The sequence below is a fragment of the Montipora foliosa genome, chromosome 11 (assembly GCF_036669935.1).
Source record: "Montipora foliosa isolate CH-2021 chromosome 11, ASM3666993v2, whole genome shotgun sequence".
NCBI classification, from domain to species: domain Eukaryota; kingdom Metazoa; phylum Cnidaria; class Anthozoa; order Scleractinia; family Acroporidae; genus Montipora; species Montipora foliosa.
Genome location: NC_090879.1, coordinates 32086963 through 32104462, shown reverse-complemented (window position 1 = coordinate 32104462; position 17500 = coordinate 32086963). Strand labels below are relative to the sequence as shown.

Genomic DNA, 17500 nt, shown 5'->3' with positions numbered 1-17500 from the left:
TGAGCCATTTCGGTTTGTCTGTTGGTGGTACGAGTTTTTGAGGCCATCCTGTTGGCCGAGATGGGCGTTGAAATCTCCCCCGACAATTAGTATGTTGTTCTTCGGAATTCTTCTTGTGAGCGATTCTAGAACTTCATAAAAATCTTCAAAATCGTTTTAGTCACTGACGTTTGTTGGACTACAACAGCATATAATTGTTATTTGAGGATTTCCATGGAAGGTAGCTACCGTGATCCTGTTTGTTATCATGTCAACAGTAACAAGTGCTTTATATGCTTTGGCGCTTAGCAAAATTCCAATTCCCCCAACACCTGTATTGGCGTTATTTTTCCAAGCTGAGCATGTAATCAATCTCCATGATCCAATATTGTGTTCCTTTGTGGGTGAATCATCATGTATAAAGCGATGTTCTTGGATGCAGATGATATCTTGGGATGTGTTTTCGGACGATGCAACTAGCTTCCTGAGGGTTTGAACATTCATTGTACCCATACGTATTTCGGTTTTTCCTTTCAATAGTTTTTCATATGGTTTTGGATTTTCATCAGTAGTTGATTTCTCGATTGCAGCCTGAGGAAGCACTGCAGGACGCGCTCCTTTTTGAACCGCGCGACGAGCGATGCGGGATGAGCGACGTAAAGAACTTTGTATCATATTGAGCTTTCTTGGCATAATAAACAATTGCGGTCGCCACTCCATACAAGCGTGTGCAGTACCCAGATTTTGAGTGGTTGTACCATGCCGAGACATTGAGGTGAGTCGCCAAGCAACTAGTACGATGAACCAGATTCAATAAATTTGATTGATTGTTTCATGCATTGATCCGACGTCCTGCAACCCAAAGTCTTCGCCACTAACCCGGGCCGGGTAGCTGACGGGTACTATGCCTTGCTGAAGGGCAACCCGTGATTTTGTCCGGGACTGCTTATTTCCATATTCGCAGCTAACCTCCATATCTGAAGGCTGTTCCTCTATCCGCAACCTGAGGACCCGGTGGATGGAGTTATCTTCACCACACCAGAAGTTAAAGCAAAGGATATTAACTGATAAAAATCAGAGCTATTGAAAGTAAAAGGTAAGGTAAAGTCTCTGTTACGAGCCAAGGAAGGCCCATCAGGCCAGCGCTTATCTCCGGTTTCCGTAGCATGAAGCGACTAGGAGTATCTCTACTCCCCCTGGATGGGATGGTAGTCCATCCCAGGGTGACCCCCTACATTTTCGCCGGTACCCATTTATACACCTGGCTGGAGAGGTGCACCGTGAGAGTAAAGTGCCTTGCCCAAGAACACAACACAATGTTCCCAGCCAGGACCCGAACCCGAACCCGGACCACTCGATCCGGAGTCGAGCACTCTAACCATGAAGCCTCCGCGTCTCCCAGATAAAAGTACCAATACAAGTACTATAAATCAAACGTTTGTCGAAAGACGCTTTTTAATGGAAAGGAAAATTGTGCGTAACGGGATCAGGGAATGCCGGAAAGTTTAACTCCAAGGGAATTTGTCCTTACATCTGTAGTAAAGGACAGCCGTTCGTATTCGTCAGTGTTTTCCAGTTTCTCTAATATGCACGGGAACGAAAACATGCACTAAGCCAATCAGCACCAATTAAGATAACATGCCGTCGTCATTACCAAAAGTGTCCTTGAAGGTACAATGCCCCGCCCCCCCTCCCCCTTCAAATCTCAGCCAATCGGCTCTCAATAATCTTGCCCCCTTTGGTGATAATTGACATAATCCTCGGTCGTTGGGGTTCCTTACGAGTGCCGACCACTGGCTTCGTTGATTTACACGATATATACTATCTACAAAACAACTGGCCCCCAGTTGTTCGAAGGCGGGAAAACTTTATCCAGTGAATAAGTCACTATCCAGATAGTAAAATGTATTTCAAGTCGAACGTTGGCCAGGGTCTTTGTGCACGCCTTAACTTAGACGTGCTAAGAGGGTGCGTAAAACTGAAATCGTTCTACAGTTTGAAACAGTCGGATAGTGAATAAAGTTATACGGTCTCTGAAAAACTAGGGCCAGGGCCATACCAAGGTCTTTCGTCTAGGAGGGAGAATGGGAGGAAGAACGGGGGGAACAAAATCCGCCCCTGCACACCCCACTGCTAGACTTTTACATTAAATGTTTAGAATTTACTGTTTTCGGTTACTTTGTCGATTTCATTGCAATTTCCGACCATAGCTACAAGAAATAGATCACGAAACAAAACCACTATGCTGGAAAATCTTCCATTCGGTTTTGGCGGGGACATGGTGCCCCCTATTCCACCATGTACGGACCTGGAAAAATGTTCTACAAAGGGATTCATGATTCATCTAAGCAACTTTCAGCATAAAAGGATCTTTCCTTCTAAAATGTCAAAGTTACTGGCGTTTCGACTTGACCTTTTTTTTTTTCGGAAAACATCTCCAAGGAGAAGACGTAAAATAGAGTTTCAGATCCTCTTAAGCCCTAGCCAAACTATTGAACGAAGTTGGATTCCACATGCAACATTGTTGGATGTAAATGTTGAGGTAGTGGCAAAACACTATCCATCATTGCTTGGTGAAACATTTAAGTTCAAGGTAGCGCTAAATTTATAAGTATGGCGCTAACACTGAAACGAAAACCGCTCGTAGCTTTTGTGCTACTGAAGCTGTTTGAGGTTGGAAATGATGGATTCAAACGAGGAAAACCAAAAATGGTTAAGAGAACGTGTAGAAAAGGGTATGTTCACTACAAGATACATCCTCGCGTAGGAGATGATGAAAGTGAGCTCGGATCAATTTGAAGAAATTGTAAACGCTACTGAGCCAGATATCTCAAAACAGAGCGATAGTGATTAAGGGGACTAAAAGTGTCCCAAAGACATAGCCTTGCTTCATACTCGCTGATCAAGGTTTCTGGCTGTTGATCCTTGTCCGCCATCTTTGTTGCAAATAATGCTAGAAGCCTACAACGTTGTAGGCTTGAAAATAAATTAGCGATTCGTGATTGGCTAGCAGCGCGAACGTGACTCGATTCAGGACACAACTTTGTTGGAAGAGAGGCAAAACACTGCAACATTGTTGCGTCGAGCAGAATAGTTGGTCGCAGTGTTTGATCAAAAGCAAAACTCCATCCAACACTTGATGAAACAAAAAAATGTTGGACGAACATCATCCAACATGGCTGGCCAAACGGTCGAACAATGTTGGATCGATAGTTTGGCCAGGGTTACGATGACATTTCCTGCCAGGGACACATCCCCTTCGGCCAGCAGCTCATCAAGGGCAGCTTCTACCCCATAATTCCTTGCGTCAACCCTTTGCCGAGTAAATATATTGGTATGAATACTTTCTTCCCGCGACAAGTATCAAATTCTCCTTGATGATGAGATAGCTTTGTTTTAATTGGCTTTTTCAACAGTGGGCGTGCTAAACCTCCCAAGGGAGGCGTTCTAGAATTATAAATAACTCTACTGAGGAAAGGGTTGGCTCTCAGGCCAAGTTTGAGAAATAAAGGCTCTCCTTGATAATTAAGCTCCTAGGGCCCATTTCTCGGAAGTCCTGAAAACCTTTTCGGGCCCGAAAAACCATTTGTGACACTGCCAACCGCGTGTTTTGGAAGGCCGATCTTTTAACATGTTTTCAAGGTAACGAAAATAAAAATGACTGAGAAGTTTGAAGACTTAAATCCTCTCCGTTCTTGAGATACAAAGGGAATGGTGACATCCGAAAATGGCCCGTAAAGCTTCGGGACTTTCGATTAACGGGCTCCTGCTTCGGCTGATTACTTTAACAACTTGTTCGCGCCACGTTATTGGAAATGGCACCAATCATTGGCCGATTACTTATCTTACTTAATCTAGCCATCTTCTACCGAAATTACTTAATTATAATTGAACAAATTAATCCTTTTACAAACTGCAAATTGCGTGACAAAATCTTGCTGGGTAGCTGAGATGTGCGAAGATCATACACGAAGAAATCCCGAATAGCTTAGCTCACTGGATAACTTAATCCAGTTTGAAAAGTACAATTTCAGGTGAAATAGTTTCCAGTGCCGGTTCCTGTTCCAACATGAAAAGATTATCTGAATATTCAAATACGTTGTGCAGTGATATTCTCGATAACGACTCTGGCATACTCGAAAAAAACCGAGTATTGACTTTTCCCCATTAATAAGCCCTCGAAAGCTCTGACTCCAATTTGTGTCATGAGTTATTACCAGAATTTTAGGAAGAATTTTATGGTGTGCTTACATTGCATTGCTTAGAATTTTAAAATGATAAGTACAATGTTGCCAGGACCGAGCAATTTCACTGGATACCGTAAAAGTGATCGTTTAATTGAAAGATTTGGCGATATTGAGGATTTTGTGATGAAAAATTAACGAAGGACTCATTTTTCAACCACTTCACCTTACCCCGGCTAAAAAAGTAAAAATTCAGTTCCCCTACTCCCAAAATAACATGAGATGTTTCTCTAATATTTTTTTCATTTTGTTGCGGTGTAAATGATCTGTTGATATTCAACCCCTGCTGAAGGTGCCGATTTAATTAAGAAAAAAGGTTAATCCTCTTTATAAAATACTTTTCAGCATCCCATTCACTTGATAATATACTGCAGTATGATTCCCGACTGTGAACCTGGAGCTGGCAAGAATGAAAATCATTTTGCCAATTCATATTGAAAGAAGTAAGCTTTCTTTTTTGGGAGAAATGGCAAATTTTTTAGTCTCTTAAATTAGACAGGAAAAGATCTTTATTGTCAACTTTCAGGCAATTGCAAAACGCGCTCTCTGGCTGCGAAGTCAATTGCTCTTTGTACGTCACAAGAAATATCCGTTCTCCAAATTTGGTGGCCTGAATTTCCGAGCCTCCTCAGGCGGCTGAAATCATCAGGCTACAAATTTAGGAGGTATTTATATGGGACCGGGACGAACTCAGACCGGTGTGAAATTTTTGAACCGAGACGAAATTTTATCTTTTGTCCAATAAATATATCACGCTGACCTAAAAGCATCTGATACAAAGCTTGAAATTTCTAGACCCGGTCTGAGATTAGATGACGTGTAGGAGAGTTTCTCGTCTCATCAGTCCAGCCACCCCGATCGCAGTTCATTGTTAGGCCGGTCTCATGTAAACGCAAGAAAGAAACATATGGAAGCCGGTACGAACTTATGACGGTCTGAGTTAGTCCCGGTCTCATGTAAATACCCCCTTAGCCATCCTTTTATCTGCTACAAAAAAGAAACTGGAGGAAACTGCAGAAGAAGGAGAAAGAAACCACAAAGAAACAAATTCATTCACCATTTAAATTCCGCATAATCAAAATGAGATGAATATTCCGGAGTTGAATTTTCGGCAGGAAGAAATGACTCAGGCTTTTAATGGACCGCCGGCGATTCACAGAAAATGGAAATTTAAGACTACTATTCTAGGACGAGTATTGCTGCAAGCTATGATAGATATGACAAGCTTCTACAAGTTAAGATTTTTTGCAGTTATTTTGAGATTTTATTTTAGTTACAGAAAAAACTACCAAAGGAGTTAACAACGGTACACTCTTGAGGAGTTAAAAGTTGAACGAAGAGTTAAGCATTACGCGAAAAAGAAAGAGGTACTTTCCTCCTTTTAGAATGCAGTAGTATACATATTTGTGGCAATTCTAACTGCGGGGAGGGGGCTTTAATAATTCGGAGAAACGTGATTTGTACACCTGTTTATCATCAGTTCCTAAAATTTAAATGTGATTTTCGCCCTCAGGAAAAAAATGCGATTTTCCTTGAAAATATCTAAGGACACATTCTAGGGGATGCACACTAAAGCGATAAGAATGTAGCTTATTTTGTAGATATTAATGAACAGTGACACGGACGTTCATTATGACAAATGACTTGGCGTTCAAACGAAATCTCTTAGAGCATATTTGCGTTTGTAAGTAAACTGAAATGACTGCATTGTTTTATACCCATACTTCTTCATCCCAAAGCTTTTAGCTTTTGAATATTTGAATAACATTTTGTAAAGTAAATATTACTGAAATAAAACTGTTTCGTAGCAGCAAGGTCTTGTTATTATTCAATTATAAATACTTGCTAACAAAAAAGATGCCGGAGTTTGCTTGTCATATTTACGTTTTATCGCACACGTCGCTGAAAAATGGCCTGGAACCGAAAGCCGTGTGCTCTTCGGGAATGGAGAACAAAAAATGAATTTCCTACCTGCTGGCGTTTTGCGATACACTTTTCACCTAGCGCGATATCATTGTCTCGACTGGTAAATCCAAATTTCGTATAAACAGTAAGGGCCGACCTTTTTTGAATAGCAAATTAAAATTTAAAGCAATCGGGCTTGCTAAAGGCAGATGGCCGTGCCAATCTTGGAAGCCATTAACAGAAATTCTCCTCAAAAACCACAGGAGTATGCAATAAAAATCGCCTCAGACAAGGAGACAGAAATACTATCTGGATCATTAATATTTCATTGCGGCCTTGACTCAAAGAAAAAAACGGCTTCTGTTTAGAGTTAAAATACAAGTCTGGCTTTTCGAAATCCTCGAAGATCATTTTGTGCCCAAACTAAATTAACTGCATCGAACAAAGCAGACGGAAATATAGCTGTAAATAATGATTTTTCTTATTCAGAGCTGGTAGAGATGTTAAATTTTCGATTCAAAATCACGTGATACTCTTCAACTTTGAAAGCTCTCATGCCAAGACATCTAGACGAATTTTCATTGTCTGTGTTGAATATGAAAGCTAAAGATAGCTTGTAAAGGGCTCAAAATTATTGGCTCTTTCAACAACAAAATGTGGCCAAACCAGTGTTTAGATGAAAGCCGATAAGGAAATGGCTAACTTGATTACGTGAAAATAAGTCAAAACACTTACGATTCGTTGATTATCAAATCTTTTTTTCCCTCGAGGGCCCGAAAAACAATAAATCAATCAAACACAGGATACATTTTCGGAGTTTGAAAGTTTCATTCTTACAATCGAAATTGCAACATTTTTAACCCAGGTGAAATAGTTTTCAGCAGACATTTTCACGATTCAAGTCAAAGTTCCATTATTTTTCATCAAATTGCATTTCTTTACCAAAGTTTCACTAACCTTTTGACAGCGATTTGCAAGCGACTCTCAAAAAAAAAAGAACAAAAAAAGAACAACTGCGTTTCCTTTAAGCTTCTAATGCCAATCTTTTCCGTTGTCTGAAGTCAACTCCTACCGTGTTGCTTTCCCTCAACTTGTCAACGCTGAGAAGTCTGGTAACGACTATTCCCAGGGGTTACCGCGTTTCAACCGAAAACGGTTGGAAAAGTGTTCTATAGACCTCTTTAGCTTGTACGTTTTGTTTTCCCATTTCAGACCACGTGATGTTCTCAAGGGAATTTTCCTTTTGTTTTTTCATAAGTTATGCGTACATATTCACGTGCATAGGACGACGTTTGAAAGAAAGTTTTCCCCAGAGTAACATCACGTGGTCTGAAATGGAAAACAAAATGTACAAGCTAAAGAGGTCTATTGGGAAACTTCAGTCGCTTCAACCTATAGAACACGACCTAAAATCTACGACGTGATGGCAACGAAACCGTCACAAATTTTGCATATTTAATGAGCAAAAACAATAGCTTTGCACGCTCTGCACGTGCATTTTTTCATTTTTGGACATTTCTTTCACGTTTTCGGCAAATCTGCGACGTGAAATGACCAATTCTCAAGTTTTTAGAGAACGAGAACACAAGGTAGCGAATTTGAATTTTCAGTCGTACGGAAAGTTGCGCTAGTTTTGAGAACTTAGACAAACCGACATAATGACGGAAAAGATTACTAAACCTGAACTTGTAATTTTAAATAACGTTTTCGTTACCGTCGCGTCAAACTCCGTTTTAGGGACCGACGCGGTGGTCAACGAGAACGTCACAAAACAAGAATATTTAACAATTATTCCATGAGCGCGCGTTGAATATGAGATGGTAAATAGCCAACGAGGCGCGTAGCGCCGAGCTGGCTATAACCAGTCTCATATCCAACAAGCGCGAGTGGAATTGTTTTATTAAATTCCTTAAACTCCAGAAGTTACGAAGACCGAAACACGAGAGAAATCACGCGGAAAGGTAAAAAATGTTTTTACTTTTTTAGCCGGGGTAAGGTGAAGTGGTTGAAAAATGAGTCCTTTGTTAATTTTTCATCATAAAGTCCTCAATATCGCCAAATCTTTCAATTAAACGATCACTTTTACGGTATCCAGTGAAAATTGCTCGGTCCCGGCAACATTGTTCTTATCATTTAAGTTCTTTAAGTTCTTGAAATTACAACCAAAAAATGGAATAATTTGGTTTGACTACAGTTGATATTTCCATTTGTCAAAGGAAAGATAAGTACGGTAGTACAAAGAGGCACATAATTCAAGGGAGAAAATTTTCCGAATTTTATTTTTTTTATTGAAACCATGTTTTAACCTTGTGTTTATCTCTTCGACACTCCAAACTCTTGGCTCCTGTGAAGATCTTCTAAAATTTCTCTTAAAATGTTCTTTAAAACTTCGGTAAAAAGAAGAAGTATTAAAAAAGTTTTGGCAGATTAATTTCGCTCTATGTCGAGCCTCTTCAATGCCTTTGTTAAAAGATTGTTCTAAAACCCAACGGCTAAAAAGGTGGGGTCAGTCTTTGTCTACTACGACCCTTGGGATTTTAAAGTAATTCCATTCCGTTTTATTATTCATTAGTCGTTCAGGTGGAACATTTTTCATTCTCACGGCTTCTGCGATCTGCCTTGTCATCGAGTCATTTCTGTATGATCCCGTAACTTTCATATTAAATACTTGTCTTTCTTCTTCGTGTTTCTCTCTGCAGTGTCTCCACAGCACCGATCCTTCTTTTCTCCCCTCCAGGAGTTTTAGATGTTCTTTTCCACGAATATATGCATTTCTGGCGGTTTCTCCTACATATATATCTCCACATTTTTCACACTCTATCTCGTATGTGACATTATTCGTGTCACAGGCGTTCTTCCCATCCCCTCCCGTGCACACCAAGCAATCTCCTCTGTCACACGACGTATGTCTAAGGGGGTCGGATCTTTGTAGCAGTCTCTTTAGTGACGTGCCTGCTTGTTCGACTATCTTAATCTTGAAACCTTGTCTTTTCACTTCGTTCTGCATCCTGTTCTTTAGTTCAGAGTTGGGTGTGACAGGGATGAATATGACAGAGTCGTAGCCTCCTTTTGTATACCACTCTCTTTGCTTTCCCTTTTTCTCTTCCTCCCGCTCTTCTCTCTTCCATTCTCTGGGTCTGTACATGGGTCTTATTCCTCTCTTATCGTTATCGTTATCGTTTTTATTAAGTAATGGTTAAGGTCACACCCGTCGATAGCAAAAAAAGTTCGTAAAAAGATCAAATATTTCCAGAAAATTGGTAAATACTTTTTCGTCGGAAGTAGAAGTTCATTTTGATTGATAGTATATGTAGACTATCGGAGCGCTTTTCGCGGGAAGCATCAAATAATTGTCTTCGCTCGCAAGCGTTTGAGGTATCTGTATATAAAAGCATCATATTTTACTTTTTGTGGCATTAAATCGTATTTTAAGAAAGTACTAATTAAGCAAAGAAGACCCACATGCCACGTGAATATCCGAGGTGTGGCGCTAGCAATAGGAAAAAGAGAACATAGCTGAAGGGTCACAGAAACGTATGAGGGATGCGAAGCAGGGAAGGTTAGCGGAATTAAGACAAAAAATCATATTATCAGAACTGGCCTTCAGACTCCTCTGACGAAGCAAATCGGCGAATAAATTATCGTAGCATCTGAAGAAAAATCATGGGAATTCAAGGCATAAATCAGGACAAACAATTGTAGCGAAAAAGAAATAAGACCAAGGGCATTTCCTGCTATAGTCTTCTTACAACATGACAAGGAAACTACTACGTAAACGATTCTCACAACCAGCCCACATTCTGATATCGCCGTCACTACCTGTTTTCGATGGTTTTTACGCGCATAACCCTAACCCTACATTGTGCTTCTTTTCAAAGTTTTTGCGTTGGCCCGCTTCCAGTTTTTCTCTGCTGCTGCTGTGTTTGATGAGATCGATGTGCGCGTCCTTTTTCTGTTTAGCATGAAGGCAGATCCACTCCGAAAACATGCGTCAAAAATCCGAAAAATATTAGGCACAATGAAGCTGGAGGAACGCTAGAACTTGTGAGAGATCGACAGCTGTGACCAGAAAATAGTGGCGTCCGCTGATTGGCCAATTGTGGGGAAAGGTGTTGGGGCGGATTTTTGCCTTGAAAGGTAACAATGGCCGTTTTTATACTACAGACGCATAATTCGGCTGGGACGAACTTGGGAAAACATTTTTTCTGCGCCTGTTAAATTCGTTTGAAGACGCACTAAACTGGATAGTTCGTCCAGACGAATTATGCGTCTTGCGCCCGTCTTTATACTAGACGAATTTAACAGACGCAGAAAATATGTTTGCCTAAGTTTGTCCCAGACGAATTATGCGTCTCTTATAGTTCGTCCCGTCTTCACACTAGACGGATAACATGAGAGACGCATAATTCGTCTGGACGGATTACGCGTCTCTGGTATAAAAACGGCCAATGTAAAGATTACAACTCAAAGGCGCTTTGCTTCATTGCAATCAAATTTTGACAGTTGCTAGATAAAACTATTTCCAACAAACCTGTTTTGGGGAATTTTACAATTTGCAATATTCTTTCCATGAGTGCCTTTTCCACTCGGTTGCTGGAAGCTCTTAGTTAGCGCCTTCGATCGGTGCTATGACAAGAAAAACAAAGCATTTCATCAAAAATAAATGAAATATTCCAGTAGCCACACAACGAACTTGTTTGATTGCATCTTATGGCCTAGCTGTTGTCTACAGATATCAAGTACCTTCCCCCAAAACGAGAGTGGCCCCAGTCCCTCGGAGAGCCTGCTCGCAGGTTAAAAAGAGAGCGACAAGTTAGACTGAATAAGAGTGCTTTTACGACAAATAGCAACCTGCCCTTTCACGTTTCCCGTAAACGCAATGCTAAATTTCCCTATCGCTCTTACGTGAAACGACAAACAGCTAAAGGGCAAGCTACAACTGTTTCATAAAAGCTTCAACATATTTCATATCTCATCAAGCCTCTTTCTTTTGAGAAGTCATTCGAGACATAAACTAAGAATAAAGCCAGGATCCGAGCCAGGATTCGAGCCAGAATCCGAGCTAGGATCCGAGCCAGGATTCGAGACGTAACCGAGACCTAACCTAACCTAACCGAGACCTACCCTAACCCTAACTAGACCTAACTAGACTAGAACCAACCTAAATAGACCTAACCTAACCGATTCGAGACCTAACCTAACCGAGAGATTCGAGAATAAATAGCGGAGAAAGCTCATCTTAGCTCGAATCCTGGCTGGAAACCTCGCTCGGATCTTAGCTCGAATCCTGGCTCGGATCCTAGCTCGAATCCTGGCTCGAAGTTTAGGTATCTTCGTCATTCGATATCTGTGGATAACAAGCAAGAGATTATCGTTTCAGTTAGTAAAGAGGAGGCCCCTTCCTGTAAAGGAGGCGATTATTACTTCGGCACCATGGCCATGCCACAAATTAAAGGTTGCTAGTCTACCGCTGATTTTAACTTCAAACAACTATCTCGTCTGAGACAGATATTTCGTCTGCAATTCGTCTGTTAGGACGGGCTGACTGACAAATCAATCGAAGACGAATTTCATTCCTCTAAACACCGGATTTATATCAAGACGGTATTACAGGCGAAATATCCGTCGTAGACAGATAATTCGTCTTAATTGAGTTATTCGGATCCAGAATAGATTCAGCCCGGCATTCAGACGCATTACAGACTGATTAATTTGTCTTAGACGGTAGACGAGTTATTCGTCTCCAAAATAAATTCGGTCAATAATATGACTCAAAAACCTCAAAAACCAACATTTGACTTGATTTGTGTTAATTGTCAATTTCAGTTTACAGTGTCCCCAATTAGTGCTCCAGCGCTAGAACGCGCTTTGATTTTTGGCCGGAAAATGGAGTGAAGCTTGTGCCTTGAGCTTCGCGTGAACCACGCGTGCCAACTCGAAATGGACTCTGTTGATCTCGAGTATTTCGTTAACAAAAACCAAAGACAAAAACTCCGAGTCTTTTAACCATTGTTTGTAAAAAAAGACGCTAAATGAAAATCCTTACCTTTCAGATTTTGCGATGAAGCCCTTTATTTATTTACTTACGTATTTTACTATTTAAATTAACGCAGTGTTAGCACAACTACACCCTGCAATATTTACAGTACATTACATATGTAACAATACATGCTATTTACAATATAATACTACTTGTACATAATTATTAAAAGACAACTTTCCAAAATAAGTTGAAGTCCTGGAATATGTCTCAAACGGAAAGTATATTACTTCATTTTTTGTCGAACCAACCATTGGCTTTACCCTTGAAATATATATAACGTTCTACTTCATACTTCATTTTTATCTTACCTTAAATCCTTGAATATTTGGAACTAAATTGTTTCTCCTGCAGTCTTACAAGTGTAGTTTTCCAAAAATGATAAAATAATTACGGAGAATATAAGAATGGCTTTGTGACGCGATGATTCCTACCACAACATCTCGAAGAGTTAGTTGGAGCGCGTGACCGGTTAACAAATACCAAGCAAGATAATTCGAATTCAGACCAATAAGGGCACAAATAAAAAAAAAAAAGGTATAATGTCTCAGATTAAACCATGCAGAAACTGCATAAATCGTTTACTATAAAACCAATTTTATACAATTTAGAATTAGTATAAAGGATAAAGGACAATATGTAACACTGAAAGGCCTTTACATATGATTCGAGAGCCACAGAATGAGGTAGCATAAAAATATGTTTCAGATTGTCCGATGACAAGTTGAATTGACTTTGTAATGTATTCATAGTGTAAGGAAGTTGTGCTTTGTTCCTGATTAGCAAATTATAATAATCTTTTGACTTATTCTCGCCCACATCAAAAGTGCTGCCATTTATTGTTAAGCAGGAAATGGTTGTTATCGAGTTTTCTGAGACGTCGGATTTGAGATGAGAAGGTACAGAATGTCGAAAACCAGCCCAAGTTAAAAAAAATTGGTTTTACGTACTCTGTTTCTGATAAATTCCAAAGGTTCTTCATTATTCACACTGATTAAATTGAAGGTCTTTGATGCAGATTACGCCTGACTCAAAATAGTCTTTAATAGTTAAATAGGCTTATTTTCAATACGGTATTTCTTTCAATTGTTGGTCCAAATGATATAGAGCCAGTCATGCATTGTTGCAAAAGTATCTCTGAATTGTGTCCACCACCCCAAGAGCTCGCAGTAAGAAACAGAGAAGGATGGATAATCGTGAACGTCATATCTACAGTTGAACAAGAGAAAAGTCCACCAAAGCGTTCCAAATTATGAAAAAAAATATCTCTTCCATGTTCCACCACAATCACTGAATATCCTCTTCATCCAAGATAACCTCAGGGAAACGACCATACTATCCAAATCTATCATTCTTAAGCCGCCCTCCTCATACTTATTTATTGCTGCAACTCGAGTAATCTTGTCAGTGCCGTTCCACATTAAATCTAAACAACAAACGGTTTAATTGCCTGGCTAAGTCCTTAGGAGGATGAAGCCATTTTGTCTGTCAATAGAGAGTCAACGTGAGTTGAATCGAGTTGAAGAAGAAGAAACGTGCGGTAAGGAGTCAGTTATGACGGATCTATAATCATGAAACCTAATTTTACTTTGTCTGACCTTCCGGGAAATTGTTTCGGGGTTCTTTTTATTGCAAAAAACAGCCTGTTATATAGAAGAACAAGACGCCTACAAGGGCGTATCCGTGGGATGCACAAACGGTTAACACAAATTGTCCAGTTACAGTGAACTTCAGCTACGAGTAAACTTCGAAAAATGGCGAGAGATTACCAGAAAGTTTAACTTGAAGTTGTTTGTTGTAAAAACTCCTATTATTAATGTTACTAAATTTTCAAATGCAAACAACCATAGTGGATAGAGGGGAATGGTTATGAAACCTGACAAATTTCTTTGTTATAGGTTTTTCTTCTCTTTTTTGGCCTTGACCGTGCACAAAACACAATAGTTGTTTACTCCGTATTGAGGAACTAACCAATAGAAACGTGTTGGTTACGTAATTCATGTATAGTGTATGAGCGCAAAACAAAAGATTGTGCACGGTTGTGAACTTTCCAACCTAAATTTCGGCATCTTTGTTTGTTCCTTTGATGTTTGCCGAGCTTCCACACCATTCCCCTCTATTAACTATGAAACAACGAAGCCCTATTAGGGGTTATCAGGTTACGGGATATCTAGGTAGAAAATTATGGGGATACGGGATATTTGGGGGCGGGGGGGGGGGGGGTGGGGTTGACGAGACGATTTTTTTTTAAACGGGCACGTATTGCGTACGTGTAGTAGTGCAGTAACTTGACAGTGTTTTTTTTTCAACTGAGCTACGTTTTATTTTTTCAGGAGATTCAAGTTTGTCTTTGCTTGATATGCAGCTATAATAGTACACGATATTATTTTGGTATCGTAAATCATTTCATTATTTGACTAGCTCCGTGAGCGAGCAAGATGAACCAAATCCCACGCTGTGATTGGCTACCCGAGCGGGCAAGATGTTGCTATACACGCAAAAAAAGAACTTGTTTATGGACCTCGAAATTCGTCTCAGTCCATAAACAATGGTTTACTTCGTCTCGGTCCATAAACACGCAAAAAAAGAACTTGGCCAATATCCAGCCACCTTGACCGAACAAGCGTGGTCAATAACCCATATATAGTGCCATGGTAGATGTCTTTGCTACATACCACCTGAAAAGACACGTGGTTCAGTAAAATACTAAACCAAGAAAGATTGAAGAAAATAAAGGAAATCGAGAAACATTGTCTTCAACGCTGACACCACAACTTTAAGCGTGTACTCTGAGCTTTTGACAGCTTTCCAAGGCAAAAGTTCACTTAAGTTATTCCCTGTCCGGTGAGGTTCGTATCTGGATAGGAGACCTCAAAATATGTGACTTGCTGAGGAACATAAGACCGAAAATTCTATTTTAATGCTCAAAAATGAGAACTAAGAAAGTTGCAGATTATGTTAGCCTGCTTTATGCAAAACAAATATTGACGCAAAAGTAAATAAATATTGATCTAAAGTTTTTAAAAAGAGCAGAAGGAACTTTTTTGGAATTCTCGATCGAGAATAAAACAATTTGCCATCAGCAACAAAATATGCGAGATGAAAACATCATAAATTTTGTGCCGTTCGCGTTTCACGTAAAACGTGATGGTGAATCTCTGTAACAAATGTCTCTATTCGTTGCGAAAGCGGCAGAAGATCTAGACTACGACTACGAACGAACAGAAAGTACTTTTCCTTTGTGTCGTTATCTCCCTTTATTTCAGATTAATTTGCTTTTTATCAAACCACAACGGAACGGAAAATTAACCAGTGTAAGAAAGATCTGCGACCTCAAGTCTCAAGCACTAGACGTTCGTCAGAAGGGCTAAAGGCTTCGTCACAGATCTCTCTTTTGGTGTATGGTTAATTTACCTAAATTAACTCGTTTAAGAAATGAAATCAAATTTCTCGTGCTCCACTGCCAACAGGCGAAGCTCCATAGCCCGGGGGGGGGGCAAGTACTTTGCATATGAAGGGGCGGGAATGCTCGTCGAAAATTTTGAATTTAACCCTTAAGAAGAATAATCGGGGAGTGGCCCAGGTTTTTTTTTACCCCTATGAGAGACCATATTATTATTGCCCAGAACACCCTAAGTGAGACCAAAATCCGAAAATCCGAAATTTACACCCCTAAGCGAGACGACAAGCATCCCTGCCCCCTTCATATGCGAGTTCCTCCCCCCCCTCCCGGGAATCAAAGTTTCTTTAAAAACTAACCCCATCATTCGTTTGATATTTTAAGATAGCTATTGCCAGCGCAAATTGAAAACTTAATTAATGAATCTGTGACGTTATCAAAGATATCGCACATCATTATTTAAGTTGACAATACTTGGCGAGAGAAGCCGCTATAGATGGCTCCAGCAAACGATAAGTTATAACACTGAGGCGTGAGTTGTAAACTCTGTGTCAGGGGTTCCTGGTTGCGACCATGTCACCAAGAATGCGCTCGTTTCGAAGACATATTTATTTGCAAATAATCCGTTTTTAAGTTTCTTCAAAATTCTCTACATTCTGTCAACTCCTCTTGAGCATGCGTCAAATTTCCACGCAAATATTTTCGCTAGTGAACTTTCTGTGAGAAATGTTCTTCTTAGCCCTGATTGCTAGCCGCTTTCAAGACACGTCCTCTAAGTTTCCTACAGTTTGGCGTCAGTCACACGCCTTGTGAAAATATTCCGTTCGTATTAAAAAATGCTGTTTCCAAAAACCTAGCCAACATCTATTGTTGCCATTCATTCTGTTTCTTAGCTGTATGTTCAAAGATTGTACCTTCATCACTACAAACATAGACACTTCACATTGCCCATTCAATCAACCCAGTTCCTTGGATTCCGTAGAACCTGTAAAAGTTCCTCCTCTTTGCTTCCTTTCTCAGGCGCATGCATGTATTCCCAACGGGCCTCCAGAGGCAGGGACATTAAGATGCTCTCTATACGGGCCTCTGGAGTATAAAGTCCGAACTTGGTGCCACGGTCATATACCAGATTAAACTCTACGTACCTGTGAAAAGACACACAATGAATACTTTGAGAGATATTGAACCCTCCTGAATTCATCCTACATCTCTTAACTCTGGAAACGTTGCCAAGAATCTGGCAGCTATGATCCGTCGAAAGTTGAACTTTACACATGTTATGTTTAAAAGCCCGTTTTCACCCTGAATGCATCGCGCGTCCCGCATGATTTCGTGTATCACGAAATAACAAAAATTCGAAAAACCTCAGGAAGCCTTTCAGAATCTTCTTTGTCAAAAGCTATATAGGTCGATAAATGATTCAGGGACTGTTTTGAAAGCGTTCTCTATTTATCATTTCATAATTTTATCGTAGTATTTTATGTCAATATTCGTTTAAAGTATTTCTATTAGACAGCAACCTCTGCCACTCTTTTGAGCACAAGCATTTTTGCAAGAACATTTTACTTGTGCGTCCCAGGTATCGTAATAAATCGAAACTGACAAAGGAAGAGTAAGTTTAAAGTAAGCCATGTATTTCAGCACATGACTGAAACAATGTCACCCAGTTCGTTAGCTTCAGAATTGTTCTATAGCTATTCCTCTTGCTGAATAGCCGAACCGTAAAAACTCCGCTTCGGTGATTCTAAATCAGTCGACTCCATACAGATAAAAGGTAATTTTAGCGGTTTCACTTGTTAAAATCACCGGGTAAACCACACGACGATTAGGCTAATGTCTCCGGCAACAGCACGAACTGGCGCGACAAAAATAGTTAGCCAATCGGAACGCGCCCTTCGAGATACAAAACAATAACAAATGAATGCGTTACGT

General features: G+C 40.0%; 3 protein-coding genes across 5 annotated transcripts in view; all 3 read right to left on the bottom strand.

Moving 5' to 3' along the window:
- LOC137975427 (potassium voltage-gated channel subfamily A member 1-like) overlaps nt 1–14353 on the bottom strand; it is a 29835-nt gene extending 15482 nt beyond the window's left edge. Inside the window, exons 1-2 of one of the 3 annotated variants that reach the window (XM_068822552.1) lie at nt 12480–14353; nt 10660–10754 (exon numbers count right to left, since the gene is read on the bottom strand). The gene's annotated coding sequence lies outside the window, so the exon portion shown is untranslated. Of the gene's footprint in view, nt 1–6194; nt 6279–7085; nt 7200–10659; nt 10755–12479 lie in introns of those variants that run through there. The other 2 variants (XM_068822553.1, XM_068822549.1) reach the window with 2 other exon arrangements.
- LOC137976904 (uncharacterized) lies at nt 157–654 on the bottom strand. The gene has a single exon (XM_068824230.1). The coding sequence runs from the start codon at nt 652–654 to the stop codon at nt 157–159; it is 498 nt and encodes a 165-aa protein (XP_068680331.1).
- Nucleotides 14354–14478: 125 nt separating the features above from the next.
- LOC137975428 (oxygen-dependent coproporphyrinogen-III oxidase-like) overlaps nt 14479–17500 on the bottom strand; it is a 17086-nt gene continuing 14064 nt past the window's right edge. The window contains exon 5 of the mRNA XM_068822554.1: nt 14479–16713. Within this exon, the coding sequence (XP_068678655.1) occupies nt 16521–16713 (193 nt within the window). The 3' untranslated portion in view covers nt 14479–16520. The remainder of the gene's footprint in view (nt 16714–17500) is intronic.